This window comes from Crinia signifera, chromosome 9 (genome assembly GCF_055691185.1).
Source record: "Crinia signifera chromosome 9, ASM5569118v1, whole genome shotgun sequence".
NCBI classification, from domain to species: domain Eukaryota; kingdom Metazoa; phylum Chordata; class Amphibia; order Anura; family Myobatrachidae; genus Crinia; species Crinia signifera.
This window is the reverse complement of record NC_139225.1, coordinates 142,141,555-142,164,656: the sequence shown is the minus strand read 5'-3', so window position 1 is coordinate 142,164,656 and position 23,102 is coordinate 142,141,555. Positions and strand designations below refer to the sequence as shown.

The 23,102-nt window shown below is 47.5% G+C and overlaps 1 protein-coding gene across 1 annotated transcript; it reads left to right on the top strand.

Annotated features, from left to right (window-relative positions):
• The first annotated feature begins 140 nt into the window (after positions 1-140).
• On the top strand, positions 141-22,087 carry ABCF1 (ATP binding cassette subfamily F member 1). The gene is made up of 27 exons (XM_083160012.1): positions 141-472; positions 3,185-3,231; positions 4,796-4,891; positions 5,424-5,562; positions 6,312-6,346; positions 9,013-9,114; positions 9,208-9,267; positions 9,511-9,570; positions 9,794-9,889; positions 10,694-10,753; positions 11,078-11,170; positions 12,839-12,961; positions 13,066-13,166; positions 13,260-13,345; positions 13,430-13,569; positions 13,651-13,799; positions 15,420-15,503; positions 16,744-16,868; positions 18,317-18,429; positions 18,889-19,060; positions 19,501-19,575; positions 19,915-19,985; positions 20,079-20,111; positions 20,205-20,373; positions 20,554-20,618; positions 21,321-21,393; positions 21,749-22,087. The coding sequence occupies exons 1-27, from the start codon at positions 418-420 to the stop codon at positions 21,928-21,930; spliced, it is 2,604 nt and encodes an 867-aa protein (XP_083016138.1). The 5' UTR covers positions 141-417; the 3' UTR covers positions 21,931-22,087.
• The last annotated feature ends 1,015 nt before the right edge of the window (positions 22,088-23,102 follow it).

Here is a 23,102-nt window from a genome sequence, read left to right as displayed (position 1 = left end):
CTTCCCACAGCCAATGGAAATGTACGTTTAGAGAAAGCGCCCATTCATCCAATGAGGCGCTGGAATGCGCTTCACGCCTCAAGTTTAAGGCTCACAAATAGGAACGCAAAATCACATTCAAGCCTCACTCTCGTTTCTCAGTGGGCCAACCGCTGAGCCCCTAGCGGTTCACCTCTGCGGCGTCATTCCTAGGACAGCCAATGGAATGCTCGATATAGTCGCAGCGCAGGGCGGATTTTGTAAGACTATTTCTGAGTGGCCGATAGGGCTAGAAGGGAGCGAGGGGCCTGGGCTGCTTCTGGTTGCCGGTCGGTAGATTGTTCTACGCCACGTGAGTAAGCGGCTTCAGCGCTGACATCACGGGCCAGGTAGTGACGTCATTTCAAGAAGGGGCTCTAGGTTACTGACGTCAATAAGATGCCAAGAAAACAAGATATGGAAGAAGAGGTGGAGGAGAGTGGAAAGGAAGGAGGTGAGACAGCTGACAGTCCCTCAGCATGGCTGGAGGGGGAGAGGGAGACTGGGGGATAGGATAAGCGATATAAGGGGGGTGGGGGTGCTAATAGTGAGGGTGACTGTGGGGAGATAGGTGATGTACTAAGCCTTGGGAAGTCATACAATGGAGAGAGGTAAAGTACCAGACAAGCAGCTCCTAGTGTCATAAAAAAGGTGGTTTTGAAAAATTATGGTTGGTATCTTTTTCCACTTTATCACTCCCCAAGGCTTGGTACATCTGTGGCAATACACCTGCAGATTTATCTTCAGATCTGGCTGGTTGTAACAAAAATCTGGTAAATTCTGAATGGCAGTTTGTCAGTTTTCCAGTATTTCCAAACAAATGGTCAACTGTCATTTGCTCTCATCCATAACCATGTTTTTGTTCAAACCAGCCAGATCCATACCCTCCAACATTTCAACCACAAAAAGCGGTACACACATGGAAAGGGGGCGTGACCATGAGCAAAGTGGGCGTGGTCGTGGGAAAAGGGGCATGGTCACGCTCCTTTTTCGAATGATGTGAAGTTAAATATGCGTGTATGCCCACTCACTGCTCCCCTCTCACTGTGTCTTGTCAGCCGCCGCAGGTGCTCCATAGTCCTGCTGCATTGCGCTTTGTATTCTCTGCAGAGTATGGGCATGCGGAGGAGTGCGGGAGGTCCTCCTGCTCCATGGCGCCTCAGCAGAGCATGCGCCGATGAAGGAGTGCTGGAGAGGTACGCACCGGAGCCGCGTGACGTCGGTGCGATGCACGCTGGCTGGGGCAAGCAAAGCACCACTGGGAACGGGTGCTAGCTTTTACTACCCGCGGTCGGGGCTGGCTGGAAAAACGGTACATCGGTACACATTGTATTTTGCCGGTACAGACCGTTAAAAACGGTACTGTACCGGCAAAATCGGTACAGTTGGAGGGTATGCAGATCTGAAGATAAATCTGTAGGTGTATGGCCAAGAGAACAGTCATTGTGACTGATCATTTCGTTTAGTACCTTGTTGGAGATTGCCAGCTTTATATGGCGCTGCAGGTTTACTTTCAGGTTTTATTTTTTGCCGTCCAGTTTCAGTAAACTTTATTGTTCTTTTAGACTGAGGATCTGGCGTCCATTAGTTTCACCGCAAATGCGCCGGCTCGCTGGGAGATGGTCAGGATTCATTCATGCGGTCGATAAGAGGTTACCACGATAATGCAGAAAGGGTCAGATTTATTAAGCCTGGTGAAGTAATAATGTGGCCGGTACTGTTGTTACTGACCAATGAACTCATAACTGTCATTTTACATTCTCTGCATGTAAGGAGTCAGTTAGGGGCTGATTGGCTGGTGACACCAGTACCAGCCACATTATCACTTCACCAAGCATAATAAATCTGCCCATGAAGTAGGTCCTGAAACTTAAGGAACGAAATGTGCATTTTAATAATGGAGGGACAAAGTGAGGAAAACTGGGGGATAGGCATAGGGCAGGCATTTCCAAACTACAAGTCCCATCATGCCTTGCCACAGTTTTGCTATTGGGAAATGCTAAAACTGGCTAGACCTGCTGGGATGTGTAGTTTCACAACAGCTGGAGGGCCACAGTTTGGACATGCCTGGCATAGGGGCTCAGTGGGGAGTGGGTAATAGTGAGGGAGATTTAAGGGGGGGGGGGGTAATAGTGGGGGAGATTGGGGGGATATACATCGGGGCTCAGTGGGGGGGTTATAGTAAGGGAGATTGGGAGGATAGGCATGGGGGTTATAGTGAGGGAGATTGGGGGGATAGGCATAGGGGAATAGTGAGGGAGGATAGGCATAGGGGCTCATTGGGGGGGGGGTAATAATGAGGGAGATGTATGAAGTAGTGGAGAGTTTGCCTATGGCAACCAATCAGCTCTGAAGTAACATCAAGTACATTCTATAAAATTATACGTAGCAGCTGATTGGTTGCCATGGCCTTCTTCTCTACTCTTCACTACTGCATACATTTATCCCACTGTGAGAGGGTTATAGATGGCAATAGGGAGAGAGTGTAGAGACGGATAAATAGGGAGAGAGGTTACCGACAAGAATATGGGAGAATGGTACTAGTGAGTGAGGAGATGTGAAGCAGGAATAGGGAGCGATGAGGGGGCAGTGGGAATGTGTAATGAGGAGGGGGCAGTGGCAATAGGGTGTGATTGAGTAAAGAGGAGGGGGGCAGGAATAGGGCATGTAAAACTGAGGGATGGGTTAAGGGTGGCACCTTTAATGAGGGTTGGACAGGATATAAATAGTGGGGGAAGATAGGCAAAGGGGGAATAGGAATGCCCACTAGGCAGCGATTATACGCTGTATAGCGAGCGAGTCTGAATCAGACCCAAAGTATACACTTCTTCATAACTGCAGTATGTAACACCTCTAGAAAAGGGCATTGTAACCATGGGGACAGTTTGTGTATATGTATAGATAGATAGATATACCTATACCATGTGGTACGATAGAGTTAATACAGTGCTATTCAGGTATTGTGGATAGTGGTAAATGGTGGTGTATTATACACTGGATGGAAGAGGGGACAGTTACGTGCTTGGTAGATACCAGCTGGGGATTGTTCTGGGCGTGACTTGGCTAATAGCTGCCAGTACTGCGTCTCTGCCCTCTCATGCTGACTCAGCCCGCTCCCCTGTCAGATAGCCTTCCTCTAGTGTCACAGTGCTCTCTCTCCTTTCAGATAAGGTGGTGAAGAAAGGAAAAAAGGACAAAAAGGGGAAGAAATCGGTAAGAAGGAATGCTGCTTTATTCCGCTATATTAAACATGCCATTGTACTGGTATAAGGACTCAGAAAATTTTAAGTGGTGGTAACTCCAGTATCACCCCAGGGTTAATTTGATTTAAATTGAAGAATAAGGGAGAAAAATGTCTTCTCTCCACTCACACACTTATATTGTGTGAATAACGTGATATTGCAGTGTAATCAGGGGGTTGTGAAAACACTACACACATAAAACACGGAAAAATAATTTTCTTTACTTGTACAAACACGCTGGTAAAGGGATGCAATCTTTATTAAAAACATAAAGAGATGCACCCCCCCCCCCCCCACCTTCTTATCAACGCTTGTATCGTCTGTTTCACTACTATATGTTTTATTTATTTATTTTTTAATATTTTGCAGTCTTTAATTTCAATCTCAATAAAAGTTAATCTTTAATAAATTCTGGTGCACCAACATAAAGGACAAAACTTTCTCTACTGACTTTTTGCAGTGTAAATGATTGCCGCTTTAAAAACTGGAGATTTCTTACCAAATCTCTCACTTTCTGAATCTCTCGTCCTATTAAATCCCCCGTCCCCCCATCTCTCCTCAAATATCCTTCCTCTTATGTCTGATTGTATAATTTCTTGCAAAACCACCTTAGGGTCATGCAAGTGAATTCCCAGTTTATATCAGTCTTGATGGTTCTTATGAGTACTTTGGGACAAATGTATTAAGCCTTAACAAGAGATAAATGCAAGGGTGATATAGGGGCAGATTTATTAAGCTCGGTGAAGTGATAAACTGTCTGGTTTTTATCACCGGACAATCAGCTCCTACCTGTGAAGTTCAAGGCTTGGTTTGAAAATTGACAGGTAGGAGCTGATTGGACGGTGATAAAAACCAGACAGTTTATCACTTCACGAGCTTAATAAATCTACCCCGGCATAGAGTGATAAACGTCCAGCCAATCAGCTCCTAGCGACCATTTTTCAAACCCAGCCTGGAACATGACAGTTGGGAGCTGATTGGCTGGACGTTTATCTCTCTTTATCACCCTTACATTTATCTCTTGTTGAGGCTTCATACATCTGCCCCATAAATTTATTCAGGGCAAGATGTACTAAGGTGACTGTGGGCTGAGAGATTGCTATCTTTTACAGTAGCTTTATCCTGTGAATGACATACTGAAGTGTAAAGGTGGCTTCTCGCAGCAGCGTAGAGCCAGCTGATCCCCCTTTAGCCACCCGGGACCTACCCGTGCAGCAGGATCGCATGTGATCATTTTACATGTGATCTATTGTATCCGTTTCCAGCTGGTGCTGCCGGATACTGTCCAATCCAACAGATCCTTCATGCAGCACTTGTGATCTAGGGGCTCCGATCTGATGCCCACTGGCAGATAAAAAACGCATTAAATTTGCCCGATTTCACCCGATCCATCAGAATCTGGTGAAATTGGGCCAAACCCTACCAGTGTATGGCTACCTTAAAATCCTGAGCTTACTAGAAAAGAAGAAGGCTACAGGAAAGCTCTAAGTGTTCCGCCTGTTGCCTTGTAGTAACCAGCTTTTTGCTCCCCATAGTTTTTCGAGGAGCTGTCGGCAGATAACAAGCAGGCTCAGGAGGAGGAAGCGGCGAAGGAGCGAGAGAAGGAGCAGCACGAGCAGCAGCAACAGCAGGTGGGATACTGAGATCTGCGTAATACCTCTCGGGGAGAGCAGGACCGTGCTCACACTGATGTGACACCACTGTGGCCCTTTTACAGTAAAAATTAAAAGTTTGTTCAAGTGGCAAGAGTGTATCCCTACTTGATGTCACCCACACATACGGTAGTGTAACCTTACATAATGTTCTGGGTTGTGCAGGGCAAAGTATGGGGTGCTGTGCCACCGTTATTGGTGTGTAGCTACCATCCCAACAGTACATTATGGACATCTCTTCAGTACCCTGTTGAATTTAATTACCACCCCAGGGGTCATTGTAATAGCCTGGGATTGGCAGGCATTGGTGACTTTCTGTTGTCTGCCCAATGTTTTAAAGGGGTGATATGTTTAAAAGGCAAAGCCAACTTGGTTTTGCCTTTTTTTTTAAATGGTTGCCCCTTTAAATCATCGGGCAGATTCTCTGCTGCTTGTAAGTCGCAGGCTATTGCACTTATCCCCCCTGCTAAGTTGTGTCGTTTATCTGAACTTTGTCCCCTTATTGGCACAGCAAAAGAAGAAAGACAAAAAGAAAAAGGACCGCCGGAAACAGAAGGGGGGAGGCGATGATGATGAGGACGATGAAGATCGGGTGATCACAGAGAAGCTGAAGAAGCTGTCTGTACAGCCCAGTGATGAGGAAGAGTCCGGTAAGGTGGGGAATGGGGGTGGCATCTTTTTACTTTCCTTCCACCAGTAAGAGCTTGACCTTACGGCTGAGATAAATGTACAGGAATAACCCTCAACCAAATGACATGACGCTAACTTAAGGTGGGAATGTAGCCATCCTCCTAAAGGGTGTGACCTCCATAACAACCAATCAGATTCTAGTTTGTATTTTATTTAATACACTTGATAAATAATAGCTTGAAGCTGAAGATGGGATGAGTCCCATAGCAACCTATCAGATTACTTTAGCACCTTCTAGAAGATAGGTGGAATCTGATTGGTTGCGATGAGCAACATCCCATCTTCAATAGAACTCCCATCTTAGTAAATGTTCCCCTTAGCCTTGGTTCTGAGCACATGTTCTAATCTGGTGCTGGCTGTTTCTAGTGGATTAAACCTGTGTGCTAGATTCTGGCTTCTGATTGGTGAGATGGAGACACTATGTATTTAATCAGTGGCAGGAAGGACAAGAGCCGGGCAAAAGAATATTTAACAAGCAGTCCTCCAGCTGCTGTAGAACTGCACTTCCCAGCATGCCCTGCCATAGGATTGCTATTAGGGCATGCTGAAACTGCAGCAGTGCATGCTGGGATGTGTAGTGTCACAGCAGCTGTGTGGGAGGGGGGTGAACATGTTACCTCTGATTTATAATAGTCCTGGAACTACATATCTGCTCAAAACTCAGAGGTACTGCATTGGCCTAATATAATGATCGTTCTCCTCTCTGCAGACTCGGCTCCAGCTCCCCGGCGGGGTAAGAATAAGGTAAATCTGTTTTGTCTCTTCTATAAGCTCTGGTGCATGCTGACGTCTGGGGGAGTTACTAACGTGATCTGTGTGACACAAACCATAGACGTCACACAGATGGGGAATGTGTAGGGCAGCGATTCCTAGCCAGTGTGCAGGCGGTGTTTGTACCGATACAACAGGCTGGATGTGTCACAGGAATTTATAGGTTTTGAGCAAGCCTATTATATGTGACCTACATTTTAATTGAACTTGAAACACCTCAAGTGTGCATCTTTTTTTAAATTAATTAATTTTTTACATTTTTGAAGCTTCTTACTGGTTATCCTGCTAGAAAAATTTGATGGGGGAGTGTGTGTGTGTGATGTCATCAGTGACTGATGACATCAGTGGCTGAAATGTTTTATACAGAGATTTCCTGGGAATGGGGCTTATAATGTTCCCAAGAAAAGTGGTGGCATTGTTTTTTTTGCTGGTAACGGTGAAGACTATTCTGATTTCATATGTGCGAGTGGACATGGCAACTTGTATACTTGCCGGCACGGAGCAGTGGGGCGTGGGGTCACAGACACAAGGTGCACCAATGGGAACGCCCAGCATTTCTGGGTCTTTCCCATGGTAATTCGCCTGTGACACGGTTGCCGGAGGCGGGCCGCAGACGTCACCGGATGTCAGCATTCCTGTACCAAGGCGCCGCATATCTGTCACCAGAGAGTGACTTAGACTTGCGAACGCCTTAGAAGTCATTCGGCGGTCGGCGACCATCGAATGATTTCGTCCACGCACGCAAGCTGCGAATGGATGTTTATGCAAAACATCTTTATTATCTTTATTATCTGTATCTTTATTAGTGTTCATTCTAGCACCTGCCATCTTTGAAAACCCATGCCGTTCCTCTTCCCTGCCTGGGGTGTTGCGGTCTGCTGTGGTGTTTCTAGCACAGGTCTGGTTTGCATATCAGTGCTGATATACAGACCATACTGTGCTAGAAGCACTACAGCAGACAGCAACACCCCAGGCAGGGAAGAGGAACTGCATGGGTTTTCAAAGATGGCGGGTGCTAGAATGAACACTATTTATAGCCCCACATCCTCCTGGCCTGTGCAGCTGCAATTTCTTTTTCTTCCCTCTTCTCTCTGTCTAGAAGGTGATGTACATACAGGGCAAAGCCTGGGGGAGTTATTGTGGCAAAAATTGTGCGCAGCAATTCAAGTTGATGGCCAGCATCCATGCCATCCATTCCATGAGTGCACCCACTGAGATGGTGATCCTGCGCAGGGTCCCTCTGCCCTACTCATGCTAGCACTGGGCAATATAACTGTCCTCTCCCAGGACCCTTCAGTTGCTTCCTGTGCCGGGTCTGAGGAGTGGACCTGGGTGCAGCGCCTGGTTGGGATACCCTCTTCCTGGTGGTGACATTTGTCAGAATGTTCTCCAATTGGTCACAGAAGTGACAGCTTCTTACAACAAGGAAGCAGCGTGGAACATTTAAGTGCACAGTGGGAGATTCCAGACAGTCTGCAGTGTTCGAGACAAAAGGCAAAGGGACCGTGTCTTCTATTTAGTTGGAAGACTGCAAAGTGTGACCCCAAGCTGATCGGTTATGGTATGCATCATAGACAGTCATATGGTCGACAGGTAAAAGGTCGACATGAGTTTTTAGGGTGTCTATGTCCACATGGACACTGTCTTAAGTGTATGGCTTGCTTTGCTTCGGGCTATGTGTCTCGCTGCGCTCGGCACACTATTTTATTCTCCCTTCCCACCATTGTGGGTGGTATACCGCCTGTCGGCACATGTCGGCTGAAAATCTTAGGACAAAAAAAGCGGGTCGACCATAGGACTGTCTATGAGGAGTCCGGATACCAGCTGATCACAGATATCAAGTCTCCTGCACACAGCAGTGCCTCTAGTCTCTCCCTATTGGACCTGAAATCCTAACATGGATGCTGTGATAGCCCCTCTTATCTAAGACTACCGCCGTTCTGCTTCGGATTACTGCCTTGCTAGGTTATTGCTTTGTATAACACTGTTCTGTGCTTCTGGTTTTGTCCTTTTGATTCTGATACCAATGCTATATTCAGAGACAGCCAATGGCGGTATACAGGGGGAGGAGCTTGTGCTGTCTTGTCTAGGGCCTGATTCTGTGACGGCCTACTTCATGCTCATGCGATAATCTGGCCGTGGGCTGTCGGCGCACGCCTGGTAGTCCATCCCATCCACTGTTTGTATGGCTGCTCATGTCACTGAAACTGTCAATTGGCGGAGCAATCGTATGTGTTAGCAATCTGTGTGTAAAGCCAGCCATACATCTACAGATCAATTGTCAGATTGGGCTGGTTGTCACAAAATCCTGGTAATGGATGAGAGCAAATGACAGTTGACCATTTGCTTTGAAATGCTGGAAAACTGCCAAAAGCTGCCATTCAGATATTACTAGGTTTTTGTTCCAACCAGCCCAATCTGACAATCGATCTGTAGATGTATGGCCAGCTTTTAGCCTGATCCGCCACAGACATCCTTCTTTGGTTAATGCCCAGTTTGCTGTTAAGTGTGTGTGTGCATATGTATTTATACACACCTGTGTTGTTGTTGTTGTTGTTGTTGTTGTTGTTGTTGTTGTTGTTTTTTTAACCCCTCTAGCCTTGTGTGTTAATGTGTGTGGGTTTGTCATTCTATTGTAGGGGAAAAATATTTTTGCTGCCCTCGGTGACGGCAGTGGGGAGGAGGAAGAAGACGAGGACGAAGAGCAGTCTACAAAAAAGGATAAAGGCAAAAAAGTAAAGGTAAGCGGCATGGCACTGCCCAGATCTTATGCTAATACTGTAGCCTGCCACGTATACACAGCTGCTACGTGCGTCTCATATGTTGTGTCGTAGGAGGAAGAGCCCAAAAAGCAGAATAAGAAAGGGAAGAAAAATGAAGCCGTCAAACAGAAGGTACAACTGGTTCACGTCCTCTCTGCCCAGCCTCATTTTGGGGCAGATGTACTAAACCGCAGAGAGATAGAAAGTGCCAGCCAACCAGCTCACAACTGTCATTTTTCAAACACCGTCTGTAACATGGCAGTTAGTTGCTGATTGGCTGGTACATGATCTCCTTTCCACATTATCTCTCTCCAAGGCTTGGTACTTCTCCCCCCATTATTTCTGCTTCTTATGGTTTTTATATTTTTATTTCAGCCTCCTAAAGAGGAGCAAGAAAGCGAAGAGGAGGCTCCGAAGGAAGTTCCAAAAAGCAAAGTGAGTATGTCCTCCCACTGCTGGGTGTCGCGGAGCAAATCGCAGCGCCTGACCCTGCCCACTGCGGGGTGACACTGAGCCAATAGCATAGCCTGACCCTGTCCACTGCTGGGTGTCGCAGAGCAAATCGCAGCGCCTGACCCTGCCCACTGCGGGGTGACACTGAGCCAATAGCGGTGCCTGACATTTTCTCTTGTGTTCTTTTTTTTTTTTTTTAATAAAGAAACCTCCCCCTAAAGCTCCTGATCTAAGTGATGATGAAAAAGAAAAGGAAAAGAAAAAACCTAAAAAGAACAACAAAAAGCCAAAACCGACACAGGTAACCTCCCTCAGCTTATACAAGTGCCTCGTGCCTCAGTGATATCACAGGTGTGCAGGGAATGTGCAAAAAGTAATGGAATAAACCTCTGCAATTTTTCATTCAAATAAAATGTACAGAAATGAGTATAAGACTGTAAGCTTTCCACAGACCGGAGCAGAGACATTGGGGGGGTATTCAATGTGCCACCGCTAATTCCGACGGGAGAAATAGTGGCGGCTCCCTATTCAATGCTGTCTTTAGCGGCAGAATTGAAAGGGGATCACGGCAAAACGGGCCCGACTTTAGAAGCCGCCGGGCCCGTTCTGCCGATTAACAGCCGTGGATTGTCGCGATCCCGGCCACAGATCGCCAATCCACGGCCGTTTTCGCGGCCACACCCCCTTTGATCCGATCGGCAGGCGGGACATTGACCTTCAGCTGTCGGGCTGACCGCAAACGGGCCAGGAACATGGCTGTCGGCCGGGATAGACAGCCGTGATCCTAGACTGAATACCCCCCATTGACTGGGTGTGGTATAACACACCGACAGTCGGGATTCCGACAGTCATTAGTGTGACGTCGGAATCCCGAATGCACAGCGGGGGGGAGCGCAACGAAGCCTTACCTACTATGTAACTATGTAACCTACAGGGCAAGTGATTGACTTGGCTGCCTGGTGTTAGGAGGGGATTGCACGTCCTTTATTTCCCCCTGAATATGGATGTACACAGCTCCTGACTCCCCCTAGTGTCATATGTGTACAGTACAGCCGGGCTGGACCTCAAGCTCTCACCACTGTTACTGTTTGTTCCTTGCATCTAGAATCGTTTTGTTGCTCTGGATGATGAAGATGAAGCGGGAAGTGCTGGATCTGAAGAAGGGGTGAGTTCAGGAGGCGTAGCTCTATAATGGGACGACATTCAATATTGAAGGAAGAATTATTCTACACTTAAAAAAATATATATGATTTTAAATAACCGTGGGGATCCTAGTACCAAAAAACTACAGGTAATATAAATATGATGAGTACAGTGTGTGGAACTATGGTGGTAGTCTATTACAGGAGGGATATCTAGCTGGCCAGCTACAGTATGGTGGACAGCAATGACTTAGTAGACGCGATACCTGGAGTAGAGGGGGGCGCGGTCATGTGTCTGTTAGAAGGCGGAGCGTAACGTCATACCTGACTCTTGGCTTCTCTGGCAGTCCGGTGATGAGGATGGGGAAGAGAAGACCGAGGCTACCGAAGATCCTTTTGCGAACCTAAGCAAGAAAGAGAAGAAGAAAAAGAAGAAACTGGTAAGCAAGACATTGTAGTCCTGATTGGGGGGCGCGATGGCGATGTTTGCGCAATTACCAGGCAGCAGGTTGGCGTCTCCAAACAAATTCCAATGTATGCGACATTGACCTATGTTTGCAGTTCCGCAGAGTGTAAAGATACAGACTTTCGGGGGTTTGCACCTGTCTCGCAATCAGGACCTGCATGCGTGTGTGTTTGTGTTTGTAACACATCTTATCACAGATTTGCACGTTCTGTGGTCGTCTATAAAGGTTATGAGGCCTACACACGTAGCGATGACCAGCGATGTGTGCCGAGCGATCTGGCAGGGTTTGTGTTCTCCGGTGAGAACACTGGCAATCTGACTACATTTATACTGCATGCAGTATAAATCTAGATGGGCGATATCGCTGTGTGGGGCTGAGCATTGCTATGGCCCCTACACATGGAGCAAGTGAGGTCATTTTCTAAGTGATCTGGTCAGATTAAACAATGACCCAAGATGGTTCTGTTTGTAGGCCCCATTAGTCTGTAATTAGGACTAAGCTTGCAGTAATGCCAAACCCGTTATCTGGTATACCCTTAATGCAGGGTTTGCCTTGTTATTTCATACAATTTTACTGCAGGCTTGGCTTCTTTATACAGTATAGCCTTACAGTAGGCTTCGCCTCCATGATTTGGTACAGCCGTCATTACAGGCTGACCTTAAATGGTTTATCCTTGCTGTATAGCGGGCTTGGCCTTGGTGTGTGTGCTGCGGCTGTATAGCGGGCTTGGCCTTGGTGTGTGTGCTGCGCCTGTATAGTGGGCTTGGCCTTGTTATATGCTGCGGCTGTATAGTGGGCTTGGCCTTGTTATATGCTGCGGCTGTATAGTGGGCTTGGCCTTGTTATATGCTGCGGCTGTATGGCGGGCTTGGCCTTGGTGTGTGTGCTGCGGCTGTATAGTGGGCTTGGCCTTGGTGTGTGTGCTGCGGCTGTATAGCGGGCTTGGCCTTGGTGTGTGTGCTGCGGCTGTATAGTGGGCTTGGCCTTGGTGTATGCTGCGGCTGTATAGCGGGCTTGGCCTTGTTATGTGCTGCGGCTGTATAGCGGGCTTGGCCTTGTTATATGCTGCGGCTGTATGGCGGGCTTGGCCTTGGTGTGTGTGCTGCGGATGTATAGTGGGCTTGGCCTTGGTGTGTGTGCTGCGGCTGTATAGCGGGCTTGGCCTTGGTGTGTGCTGCAGCTGTATAGCGGGCTTGGCCTTGGTGTATGCTGCGGCTGTATAGCGGGCTTGGCCTTGTTATGTGCTGCGGCTGTATAGTGGGCTTGGCCTTGTTATGTGCTGCGGCTGTATAGTGGGCTTGGCCTTATGTGCTGCGGCTGTATAGCGGGCTTGGCCTTGGTGTGTGCTGCGGCTGTATAGCGGGCTTGGCCTTGTTATGTGCTGCGGCTGTATAGTGGGCATGGTTTTGGTGAATGCTGTGGCCTTGTAGCGGGCTTGGCCTTGGTGTGTGCTGTGGCCGTATAGCGGGCTTGGCCTTATGTGTTGCGGCTGTATAGCGGGCTTGGCCTTGGTGTGTGCTGTGGCCGTATAGCGGGCTTGGCCTCGTTGTGTAGCGGGCTTGATGTTCTCTCCCTACGTTTCTATGTCCACTTGTCTTGAGGTGTCTGACAGATTTGTCTTCTCCTGTCTGGGTCCCTTAGTTAGATTATGAGAAACAAGTGGCCACAATGAAGAAGGCGACCGCAGCAGAAAATGACTTTTCAGTATCACAAGCAGAATTGTCATCACGTCAAGCCATGCTGGAGAACGCGTCTGATATCAAGGTACCGCTGGTTCCTGGTGATTATAAAGAACATTATAAGTTTGGATTATGTGTGGGATACCTTTCTATTAATAGTGTTCCTTATGAGTTGTCTTCTATTTTTAGCTGGAAAAATTCAGTATATCAGCCCACGGGAAGGAGCTGTTTGTCAATGCCGATCTATATGTGGTTGCTGGTCGCCGCTATGGTCTGGTCGGCCCGAACGGGTGAGTCACTGGCAACAGTCTGAGCCTCGTTTCTGCTGCTGCTTTTTGGTTTAGTTTAGTTTATACTCCTGTTTCATTCACCATCTCCATCAGGAAAGGAAAGACCACTCTCCTCAAGCACATCGCCAACCGGGCGCTGAACATTCCCCCGAACATTGACGTATTACTGTGTGAGCAAGGTACGAGTCGTTGCATTTGTATTGTCTGAGCCTTCACTTTTGCTAGCACTTGGCCTTCAATCGCTCCTCTTCTCTTACCCGCAGAGGTTGTGGCCGATGATACACCGGCCGTCCAGTCTGTTCTCAGAGCGGATACAAAAAGGCTGAAATTGTTGGAACAGGAGAAAAGGTTGCAGGCCCGACTGGAGAAGGGAGATGACAGCGCAGCGGAGAGGTTGGAGAAGGTAACCATGGATATGTAGCAGAGATGGTGATGGCTGGAGTCTGGAAGTAGAACTTTGTCTGAGTGTTATCTGTGCTCCCAGGTGTATGAGGAATTACGAGCCACTGGGGCGGCCTCAGCAGAAGCAAAAGCCCGAAGGATCTTGGCTGGTCTCAGTTTTACTCCAGAAATGCAGGACAGGGAGACCAGGAGATTCAGTGGAGGCTGGAGGATGAGAGTGTCACTGGCCAGGTAACAGCGCTCGCCCATTTCCCCTCTTCTCCAATATCTTATGAACTCCTTACCCACTGTGACCCCATTATTCTATCACAGTGGTTCCCAAACTTTCCTACATCATGGCGCCCTAGAGTATCACCCCCCCCCCCCTCTACACATCTCCAAACAATAGCACTCAATTTGTATCCAGTTGAGGGACATCAGCCTGTTCATCGAATGGTTTCTGTGATTCCTTCATCTAAACCGTTTAAAATAACCATCGATGTTATAGCGTACACCTGTGCAGTGGCAGTCAGAGATTCACACATTAGTCCCACCCGTCCCAATCCCCGCAATACAATGCAAGCGGATGTGTTCGATGGGTATTCACCATCGAATTATTTTTTTTCCTCTGATCGTTGTGAAAAGTAAACGCTGTCCGACAAATTGGGAGTAGGCGCTGACATGTGAAATAAGCCAACCGCTCCGAGCAGACAGGCCCAACCAGCAGTTCTATGGGCGTGCCCACAATTTTTGTGAGCACGCCCATGTAACGCCGGATGGGCCCGTCTGAACAACCCCCTGTCTGTTAATCGGATAGCAAGCACCCAGACAAAGGTTTGTACATGTGCAGACCCCACCTGTGCAAACAGGTCTTAATCGGCTCTCAGATGCCATCGGATGGGCATAAGGAAACGGCAGTCCGTGGCTGGCAATGGAAAAAGTGCTTTAACGGATCGGGAACTTTGCTAACCATTGGCTTCCGATGTCCCTCCCTAATCGGGTGGCAAATGGGGCTTCAGCATTATACATTTAGCTGCAAAAAGCTCAAGCTACCATGGCCTCATCCTCCATTGGATGCTTGTGAACTTCAGTATCTTTCCATTATTACATATTCTTTTTTTATTTCCCATCATCCTTTGTTATCTTGTGTTCATATTATTAGATGGAGTACACCATCGCTATATTTTGCAGTTAGATGAAATACAATGTTGCGGTACTTTGTGGTTAGATGGAATACTCTGTAGTAATACTTTGCAGTTAGATGGAATACACTGTTGCAGTTAAATGAAATACACTGTTGCGGTTAGATGGAATACACTGTTGAGGTACTTTGCAGTTAGATGTATTACTCTGTTGCGGTACTTTGCAGTTAGATGGAGTACACTGTTGCGGTACTTTGCAGTTAGATGGAATAATCTGTTGCGGTACTTTGCAGTTAGATGGAATAATCTGTTGCGGTACTTTGCAGTTAGATGGAGTACTCTGTTGCGGTACTTTGCAGTTAGATGGAGTACACTGTTGCGGTACTTTGCAGTTAGATGGAGTACACTGTTGCGGTACTTTGCAGTTAGATGGAGTACACTGTTGCGGTACTTTGCAGTTAGATGGAATAATCTGTTGCGGTACTTTGCAGTTAGATGGAATACTCTGTTGCGGTACTTTGCAGTTAGATGGAGTACACTGTTGCGGTACTTTGCAGTTAGATGGAATAATCTGTTGCGGTACTTTGCAGTTAGATGGAATACTCTGTTGCGGTACTTTGCAGTTAGATGGAGTACACTGTTGCGGTACTTTGCAGTTAGATGGAATACTCTGTTGCGATACTTTGCAGCCTTTTACATGACATTAAGGTTTCTCTGTGATCTGTTTCAGGGCTCTCTTCATGGAACCAACTCTCCTTATGTTGGATGAACCAACAAATCACTTGGATCTCAATGCCGTTATCTGGCTCAACAAGTAGGTGTCTCCATTCACAGATAGTACGGTGTTTGCCGTCCTGGTCTGATCACGTCCTGTGGGTATAGACACCCACCCCCACTGGTCGTCCTCCTGCCACCAGGATACCCAGCATTATCATGTGTAGATAGGTGGTGTTGCGCTGGGACTGAGTGCAGAGGTTTTCCCACACACGGAACCTTATTCTGATCAACACGCAATACTGCAAAGTTGGCAACATTGCGCGTGGATTAAATGTCGCACGTACAGTGCCCCCCTCACCGAGTTCCCCGCACGGCTGCGATTGGATGTTTTGCATAAGCATCCATTTGCAGCCTTGAGTGCATGGACCAATTATTCGATGGTCGCCAACCATCAAATAATTTGGTATGTACACGCAAAACTAAGACACTCTCGGGTTTCTTAGTGTTGCGTGTCCCTGTACGGGAAGAGGGCGGACAGCTGACATTTGGTGATGTCAGCTGCCCGCCCCCGGCAGCCGCGTCACTGCCTAATTTCCATGGGAACACCCATGAAAGCTGGGCTTTCCCATGGGCGCGTCCCCTCGCCGCCGCCTGCATTGGTGGGATCGAACAGGACGGCAAACTTGCCGTTCACCATTCCCGTTAGCACCCAGCGTATTCACATGTGCAGAAATTTGCACGCGCATTACAAAAACATTGCTCCCCTGTGCGAGCGGACCAGAATAAGGGCCGCGGTCTCTTGCATGGGGCTACAGTCAAAATCCCGACCACCATTGACCGACGGTCAAAATACCGACATATAGAATGTCGACAGGTGAAAAAATCAAAATGACTTTCGGTCGACAGGTCGACTGTTTTTTTCACTTTTTTTTTTTTTACCCATGTGCCGATGCGGTATTTCATGCTCTACCATCCACTAGGGAGAATAAAAAAGTGTGCCGAGCGCAGTGAGGCACCGTGCCCGAAGCATCGCGAGGGGCTGCGGTGTACTTCCAACTGTGACCATGCCAACATTTGGGTAAAAAAACAGTGAAAAAACCCGTGACCTGCCGACCGAAAATCATGTTGACTTTTTCACCTGTCAACATTTTATATGTCGTATTTTGACCTTGTCGGGATTTTAAATGTCGGGCTTTTGACTGTCGGTCAATGGTTGTCGGTATTTTCACCGTCGGAATTTTGACCATCAGGATTTCCTACCGAATCCCTTGCATGGATGCAGTCAGGTGTAGCTATTATAGCCTGCCACCTCACTCTAAGTATTTCCCCTTCCCCAGTTACCTGCAGGGCTGGAAGAAGACACTCCTCATAGTATCCCACGACCAGGGATTTCTGGATGATGTGTGTACAGATATAATGCACCTTGACGGACAGAAGCTGTATTATTATCGAGGCAATTACAGTAAGTAGTGACTGAGACGTGGTGATCGCCCATCCTCTCGCTATCGAGCCTTGGCCTGTTATCAAGTTTTTCCCCATATGAGAGAAGAAAATGGTTATGTAAAATTGTATAAAGTAAAACAAATCTGAGAAGACTGCTGCAGGGGCAAGTGGCAATGGCAGCAGCTGGGGGTTCCTGAGCACAGCTGGTAGTTCTTGCATCGGGAGCAGCAGCTATGTGTTCTAGAGGAGAGCAACTGCAGTAGCTTTGGAGGTCTTAGTGTTAGAAGTAGTGGAGGTTGGGTGTTCTAGAGCAGTGGTTCTCAACCTCGGTCCTCAAGGACCCCCCAACAGTTCACGTTTTCGAGGTATCCCCTCAGAATCACAAGTGACGTAATTAGCCCCATCTGTCAGTGAATGAGTGCACCTGCCGGGTGAGCTGGACAAAGTGAACAGTTGGAGTACTTGAGTACCACCGTTCTAGAGAATAGCAGCAGCTGAAGTTCTAGATGACCATGAATAAAGTAGCTGGGGGTTCTAGAGTAGCAATGGTGGCAGCAGATGGGGGTTCCAGAGGAGGGTAGTAGTGGTGGCCGATTCTGGGGGTTCTGGCGGAGAGTAGCAGCAGCAACAGCTGGGGGTTGCAAAAGTGTGACTGGAGGGATAATATCATTCCCGTGTCCTATATTGTCCAATGTACTGCAGCTCAAAATAAAGGGTAGTATTCAATAGTTTTTTGCCCGCATTACAGCTTGCTATCGCCGGGGGCTGGCGATCTGAAATGCGAATACATGGCTACACCTGACCATAATGAGCTTGATATGTGCCAAAAAATAGATCAATTAAATATCGCCCCACGATCTTCCGTCTCTTTAGACACGAGATCGGGCGCAATATAGCAATTAAAAACCACCCAAAATGTCTGTCTAGCACCGTGTAGTGCAGGGGCAGTTATTATATGCCACCCTCTCCTGACCTGGAGGTGCTGCCGTAACTACTGGTACAACATAGCACTGTCATCTCCTCATTCTGCTCCCTGCTTTGGGAGAGAGTTGTCCAAATGCCACCGGTCTTGATCTAAGGATATCTGCACGTACGGCAGCAGCGTGAGTTGTGGCGACTGGGACTATGTACACTATAACGTGACCGTGCCAGGAGCTCTCCAGCATAGAGGAGAATCCGCCCATAAGACCCTGGTGGCAGATAGATGAATAGAAATGGAATAAACAAGTGATGTCTTAATGCTGCATTAGGCTGAGGTGTCCTGCATCTATAAACACTGCAAACATGGGCTTTAGTTACATAAAGGTGATTGAGCGCTGGCGTAGTGTAAATGCTGTAACCCCTGAGTTACAGAAAGTAAAATCCCCAAGGTCCGTATTCCTTCATCTCCCAGATTCATGCTTCTAGTGTTCGTGTCACTTCAGTAATTCCATTCATGGTCTGATCTTACTTGTTCTCCCCTTGCAGTGACCTTTAAGAAGATGTACCAGCAGAAGCAGAAGGAGATGCAGAAACAGTACGACAAGCAGGAGAAGAAGTTAAAGGACCTGAAAGCTGGAGGAAAGTCCTCAAAGCAAGCGGTGAGGGGACAGTGTGTGGCCCATGAGCTGGGGCCTATATGAAATGCCTACTGACCAGAGCTTCTTACCAGCTACGTAAAGGTCACACTTAGGCCCGTACAGTTACCCCCCCTTAGCATTCTGCAGGATGTAGCACTAGGCTCCCATAATCTCCTTCCTGCCATAAACCGCTACTGTACTATGTAGTCACTACTGTCTACAGCCAGGCCAAGTAGCATCCCATGAAGCTGGAACATAGGCAGATGGTGAGGGGCAACTGATACTGAAAGAGGACATGAGTAGTCCATTTGAATCTGTTGTGCTCATATGACCTATCTACTCTAGAATCCAGGCCAGAATGGGACAGCAGGGACACTGCTAGACCTTAATAGAGATATTTAAGCCCTGAAGAACATGGAAGATCTTTGTGACCGATCACCAGATACGTGGTTAATGTTTCCCACATTCCTGTCCATCCAGGAGAAACAGACGAAAGAGGCTCTAACACGCAAGCAGCAGAAGTGCCGGAAGAAGAACGCAGATGAAGAAGCCAATGAACCGCCAGAGTTACTGAAGAGACCAAAAGAATACACCGTCAAATTCACCTTCCCAAACCCCACCGCACTCAGCCCTCCTATTCTGGGCCTGCACGGTGAGTAAGATCGGAGCCGGCCTCCAGTCATTGGCCTAACTGTAATAATAACCCTAACTGTGCAATCTGGGAATTCTTGCGGCCTTCGCAAAAATAAGGCTGCTTCCCTTTGGTAACATCTGCATTATTAATAATCCATTAAGGAAACCGGGGTGGGTCCGCTGTACGTGTAGTGGGGAACATTTCCGGGATTACAGTAGGACACATGGATTGTTATCCGTGCATTAACCATTGATAGTCTGAAACCATTAAAAGGTGAAAATGTGATGGTTCCACCCACCGATTGTCATGTTTGGTGTATTACCGGGCAGTGGGCCAATCAGTGGTGGGGGTGGAGCTAGGTTTTGTGCCCTGACACCAAGGAGAGGGGGAGGGGGGTGGACTTGTTCGGGACCTTTCTTTATCAACCATTAATCTGAGCTATTCCTATGTGCTTCCAGGGGTTGACTTTGGTTATTCGGGACAGAAACTTCTATTCAAGAACCTGGATTTTGGCATAGACATGGATTCTAGAGGTGAGAGGGGGTGACGTGGCTTGATGGCAGCAATCATTATTGAGAGAATGTCTTCTGACAATGCATTGATGTGTAGGTGAAAAGGTGCTCCTATATAAAGAGAATATTTCATGTTCTGTGTATCGGAACACAGGTTCTGGTACGTTCCCTCACAGGAACCTGGATCTCCTCTGTATTATGGGAATGGGGGTAATTAATGAGGAATGGTTGGTCCTGCTATGTTCAGTATGGGGGATTGGGCTCTGGTACTGGTCCCTGGTGGAAGATGTGACTCCGGTAAGTGTGGGGAAGAAATGGATCTATTGCTGTAATATAAGGATTATCTCTTCCTCCCAACAGTCTGTATTGTTGGTCCGAACGGAGTGGGGAAAAGTACTCTGCTGCTACTATTAACAGGGAAGCTGACACCTGTGAGTATCGCGTGTGCTTTCTTCATCAGTCTCTAGTCCCCATATAATGCCTGTGATGCCGGCTTACTGACTGTTACCTGCTCATCTCCACAGACCAAAGGGGAGATGAGGAAAAACCACAGGCTGGTGAGTGTCGGGGGCAGATGGGGGAGGAATGTAGCCTGTCTGATCTCAGATCTCCTGCTCTATTCCGCATTAATCCTGTATCTGTGCTTTTAGAAAGTCGGATTCTTTAATCAGCAATACGCCGACCAGCTAAACATGGAGGAGACCGCGACGGAGTACATGCAGCGCAACTTCAACCTGCCTTATCAGGATGCCCGGAAGTGTCTGGGGAGGTTCGGTTTGGAGAGTCACGCTCACACAATCCAGATCTGCAAGCTGTCAGGTGACTGCAGGAATATGTATACATGGTGTGTGTGTGTGTGTGTGTGTGTGTGTGTGCGCGCGTGCCTCTGGTAATGTAATGTGCGTCTTTACAGTCTCTCTGTGCCTCTGTATGCCATATATATCATATATACTAATGGTATTCATTAGCTATTAACCATGTCTAATGTCCTTCTTGCAGGAGGGCAGAAAGCCCGGGTGGTATTTGCAGAGCTGTGTTGTCGGGAACCTGATGTTCTCATTTTGGTGAGTAAAAGGGAAAAAATTGTGTGAGATAAATTTCAGATTTTACTTTACAATGTTCTCAGGGTGGCACCATCTCACTAATATTGGTCCCCTGGAGGAATGAGGTGGCACCATCTCGCTAACGTCAGTCCCCTGTTGGGATGAGGTGGCACCATCTCCCTACCATCGGTTTCCTGATGGGATGAGGTGGCACCATCTCCCTACCGTCTGTTTCCTGATGGGATGAGGTGGCACCATCTCCCTACCATCTGTTCCCTGATGGGATGAGTCTGCACCATCTCCCTACCGTCTGTTTCCTGATGGGATGAGGTGGCACCATCTCCCTAATGTCAGTCTTCAAGAAAATGCTTGAGTGTTCTTTTTAAAGTGCACCTAGACTGTGAAATGCCTAGATCTCGGATTCTGGTCAATGTCTTACAAACGTAAGGCTCTGTGGAAAAGAGGCACATGCCACATTTATACGGATATGCAATGTTTGCTTAGTGGGGCACAGGTGTTTTCATTACTGGCTGACACATTCTAAAATATCCACACTTGGAGCAGTTTATTTCATATGTGATACTTTTGAGGAGACCTGGCAAACATGCACTGCTTGGGTTCTCTGAGGTTTGGTGTTGGTTATCAAAGTGGATAAAGTGTTTGGTGCAAACCAGGAAATCTGTGCTCTAGTTCTCTTCCTCAAGACTATTTCTGCCCCTACAGGATGAACCTACGAATAACCTAGACATTGAATCCATTGATGCTCTGGCAGAAGCAGTAAATGAGTATAAAGGAGGTGAGTGGTCTGTATAGTCCTTATACCCGTATAGGGAAGTGTAAGGTGTCTGTGTGTATTCACAGTTCTGTAGCATCTTCCTATGGCAGGCGTGTCCAAACTATGGCCCTCCAGCTGTTGTGAAACTACAAGTCCCATCTTGCTTTGCCACAGTTTTGATATTAGGGAATACTAAAACTATGGCAAGGCATGCTGGGATGTGTAGTCTCACAACAGCTGGAGGGCCAGGTTGGACATGCCTGTCCTATGGCAACATCCCACTTTAGTACATAATGTTGTGGCTACCAATCCGTGTTCAAGCACCGTGGCCAAGCAGAGAGCCACCAGGTACTGAGCGTGTCCCCTCTTTCACCAGCTGTGCTTACAGTCAGCCACGATGCCCGCCTGATCACGGAGACAAACTGCCAGCTGTGGGTGGTAGAAGACCAGACTGTGAACCAAATCGAAGGGGACTTCGATGACTACAAGAGGGAGGTCCTGGAGAGCCTGGGCGAGGTGATGATCAACAAGCCCAAAGAGCCCAAAGAGAAGGAGTGACCCAAACCGTGCCAAGCCCAGGGAATAAAACGTCTCGCTCACACATGAGCACCCGCCAGGGATTGCGTGGAGGAAGAAGGATCGGAGCCTCGCCTGTTTTTATTTCCATTTTGCTGCCTTGATCTTGCAGAGAATACAAATAAATATTTATATATTGGCTGTGTTTCAGAATGGTGAGAGAACCAGGAGTGTGGTTTGGACACTGTACCTTGCAAAATATCTGCTACTGTACCTACTAAATCTCCACAGTGTAGGGTACTTGTGCCCCCCACTCATACGATTAGGGGTGCAGACCTCGGGCTAGCCCAAGAGCTTAGCCAGGTAGAACTTAGGGGATATCTGCGAAGCAACTGGCACTTCTGATTGTGTTTTATGCTCTATATTTAAAAGGGCGATGCTTCTATGTGGACAGGTCAAAATTACTTAGTACTTAAGGCTGAAAAAACCTTTGGTTAGAGGGTATGCTGTATTTGCTACATCCCTTATATAAACTGAAATTAAATTATATACAGATTATGATTTTTGTCTGTACCCCTGGATGTTTTTACCCAATAGATGTTTGTCCAACCTTATTTTAAATGTATTTATTGTGTCTGCTGACACCACCTCCTCCATCTGCCGACGCCACCTCACCAGGAAGAGCGTCCCACAATTTAACTGCCCTGACCGCAAAAAAAAAGTTTTACTTAAGTACAAAATCTTCTGTCCACTAGTTTAAACCCATGCCTGCTTGTCCTAGAGTCCTTCCTCAAAGTGTCTTGCTACTTAAATCATTGCCTTTTTAAATCTGGTAAAGACACAATCCGAAGCGCTAGGTTTTGCAACTAGATGCATTGTGGAACAGAAACTATCTTCAGATGGGGTGATCATTTCCACCCTCTAGCATGCACCTCCTCCATGTTTGCTCTCACTGTGGAGAAGCCAGCCATACTGTAGTCTGTCTGCACTGAAGTAGTAGGTGTTTTTTCTTCTGCAGCAGACATCAGGGGCCACAGGGATAACAGTGGGTAGAGATCCAATTCCAGCACCAGAAAGGTTAAACTTCTGGCTGCTCACAGACAGCCCCGGCTTCTCCCCTCCTCTACCCCACCTCCTAGGCTAGCAACTCTGTTTTAGTTGTGCTGGCAGGAGCCAACACGCACTTAAGAGAGGGGCTTAGGCAGCCTTACTTC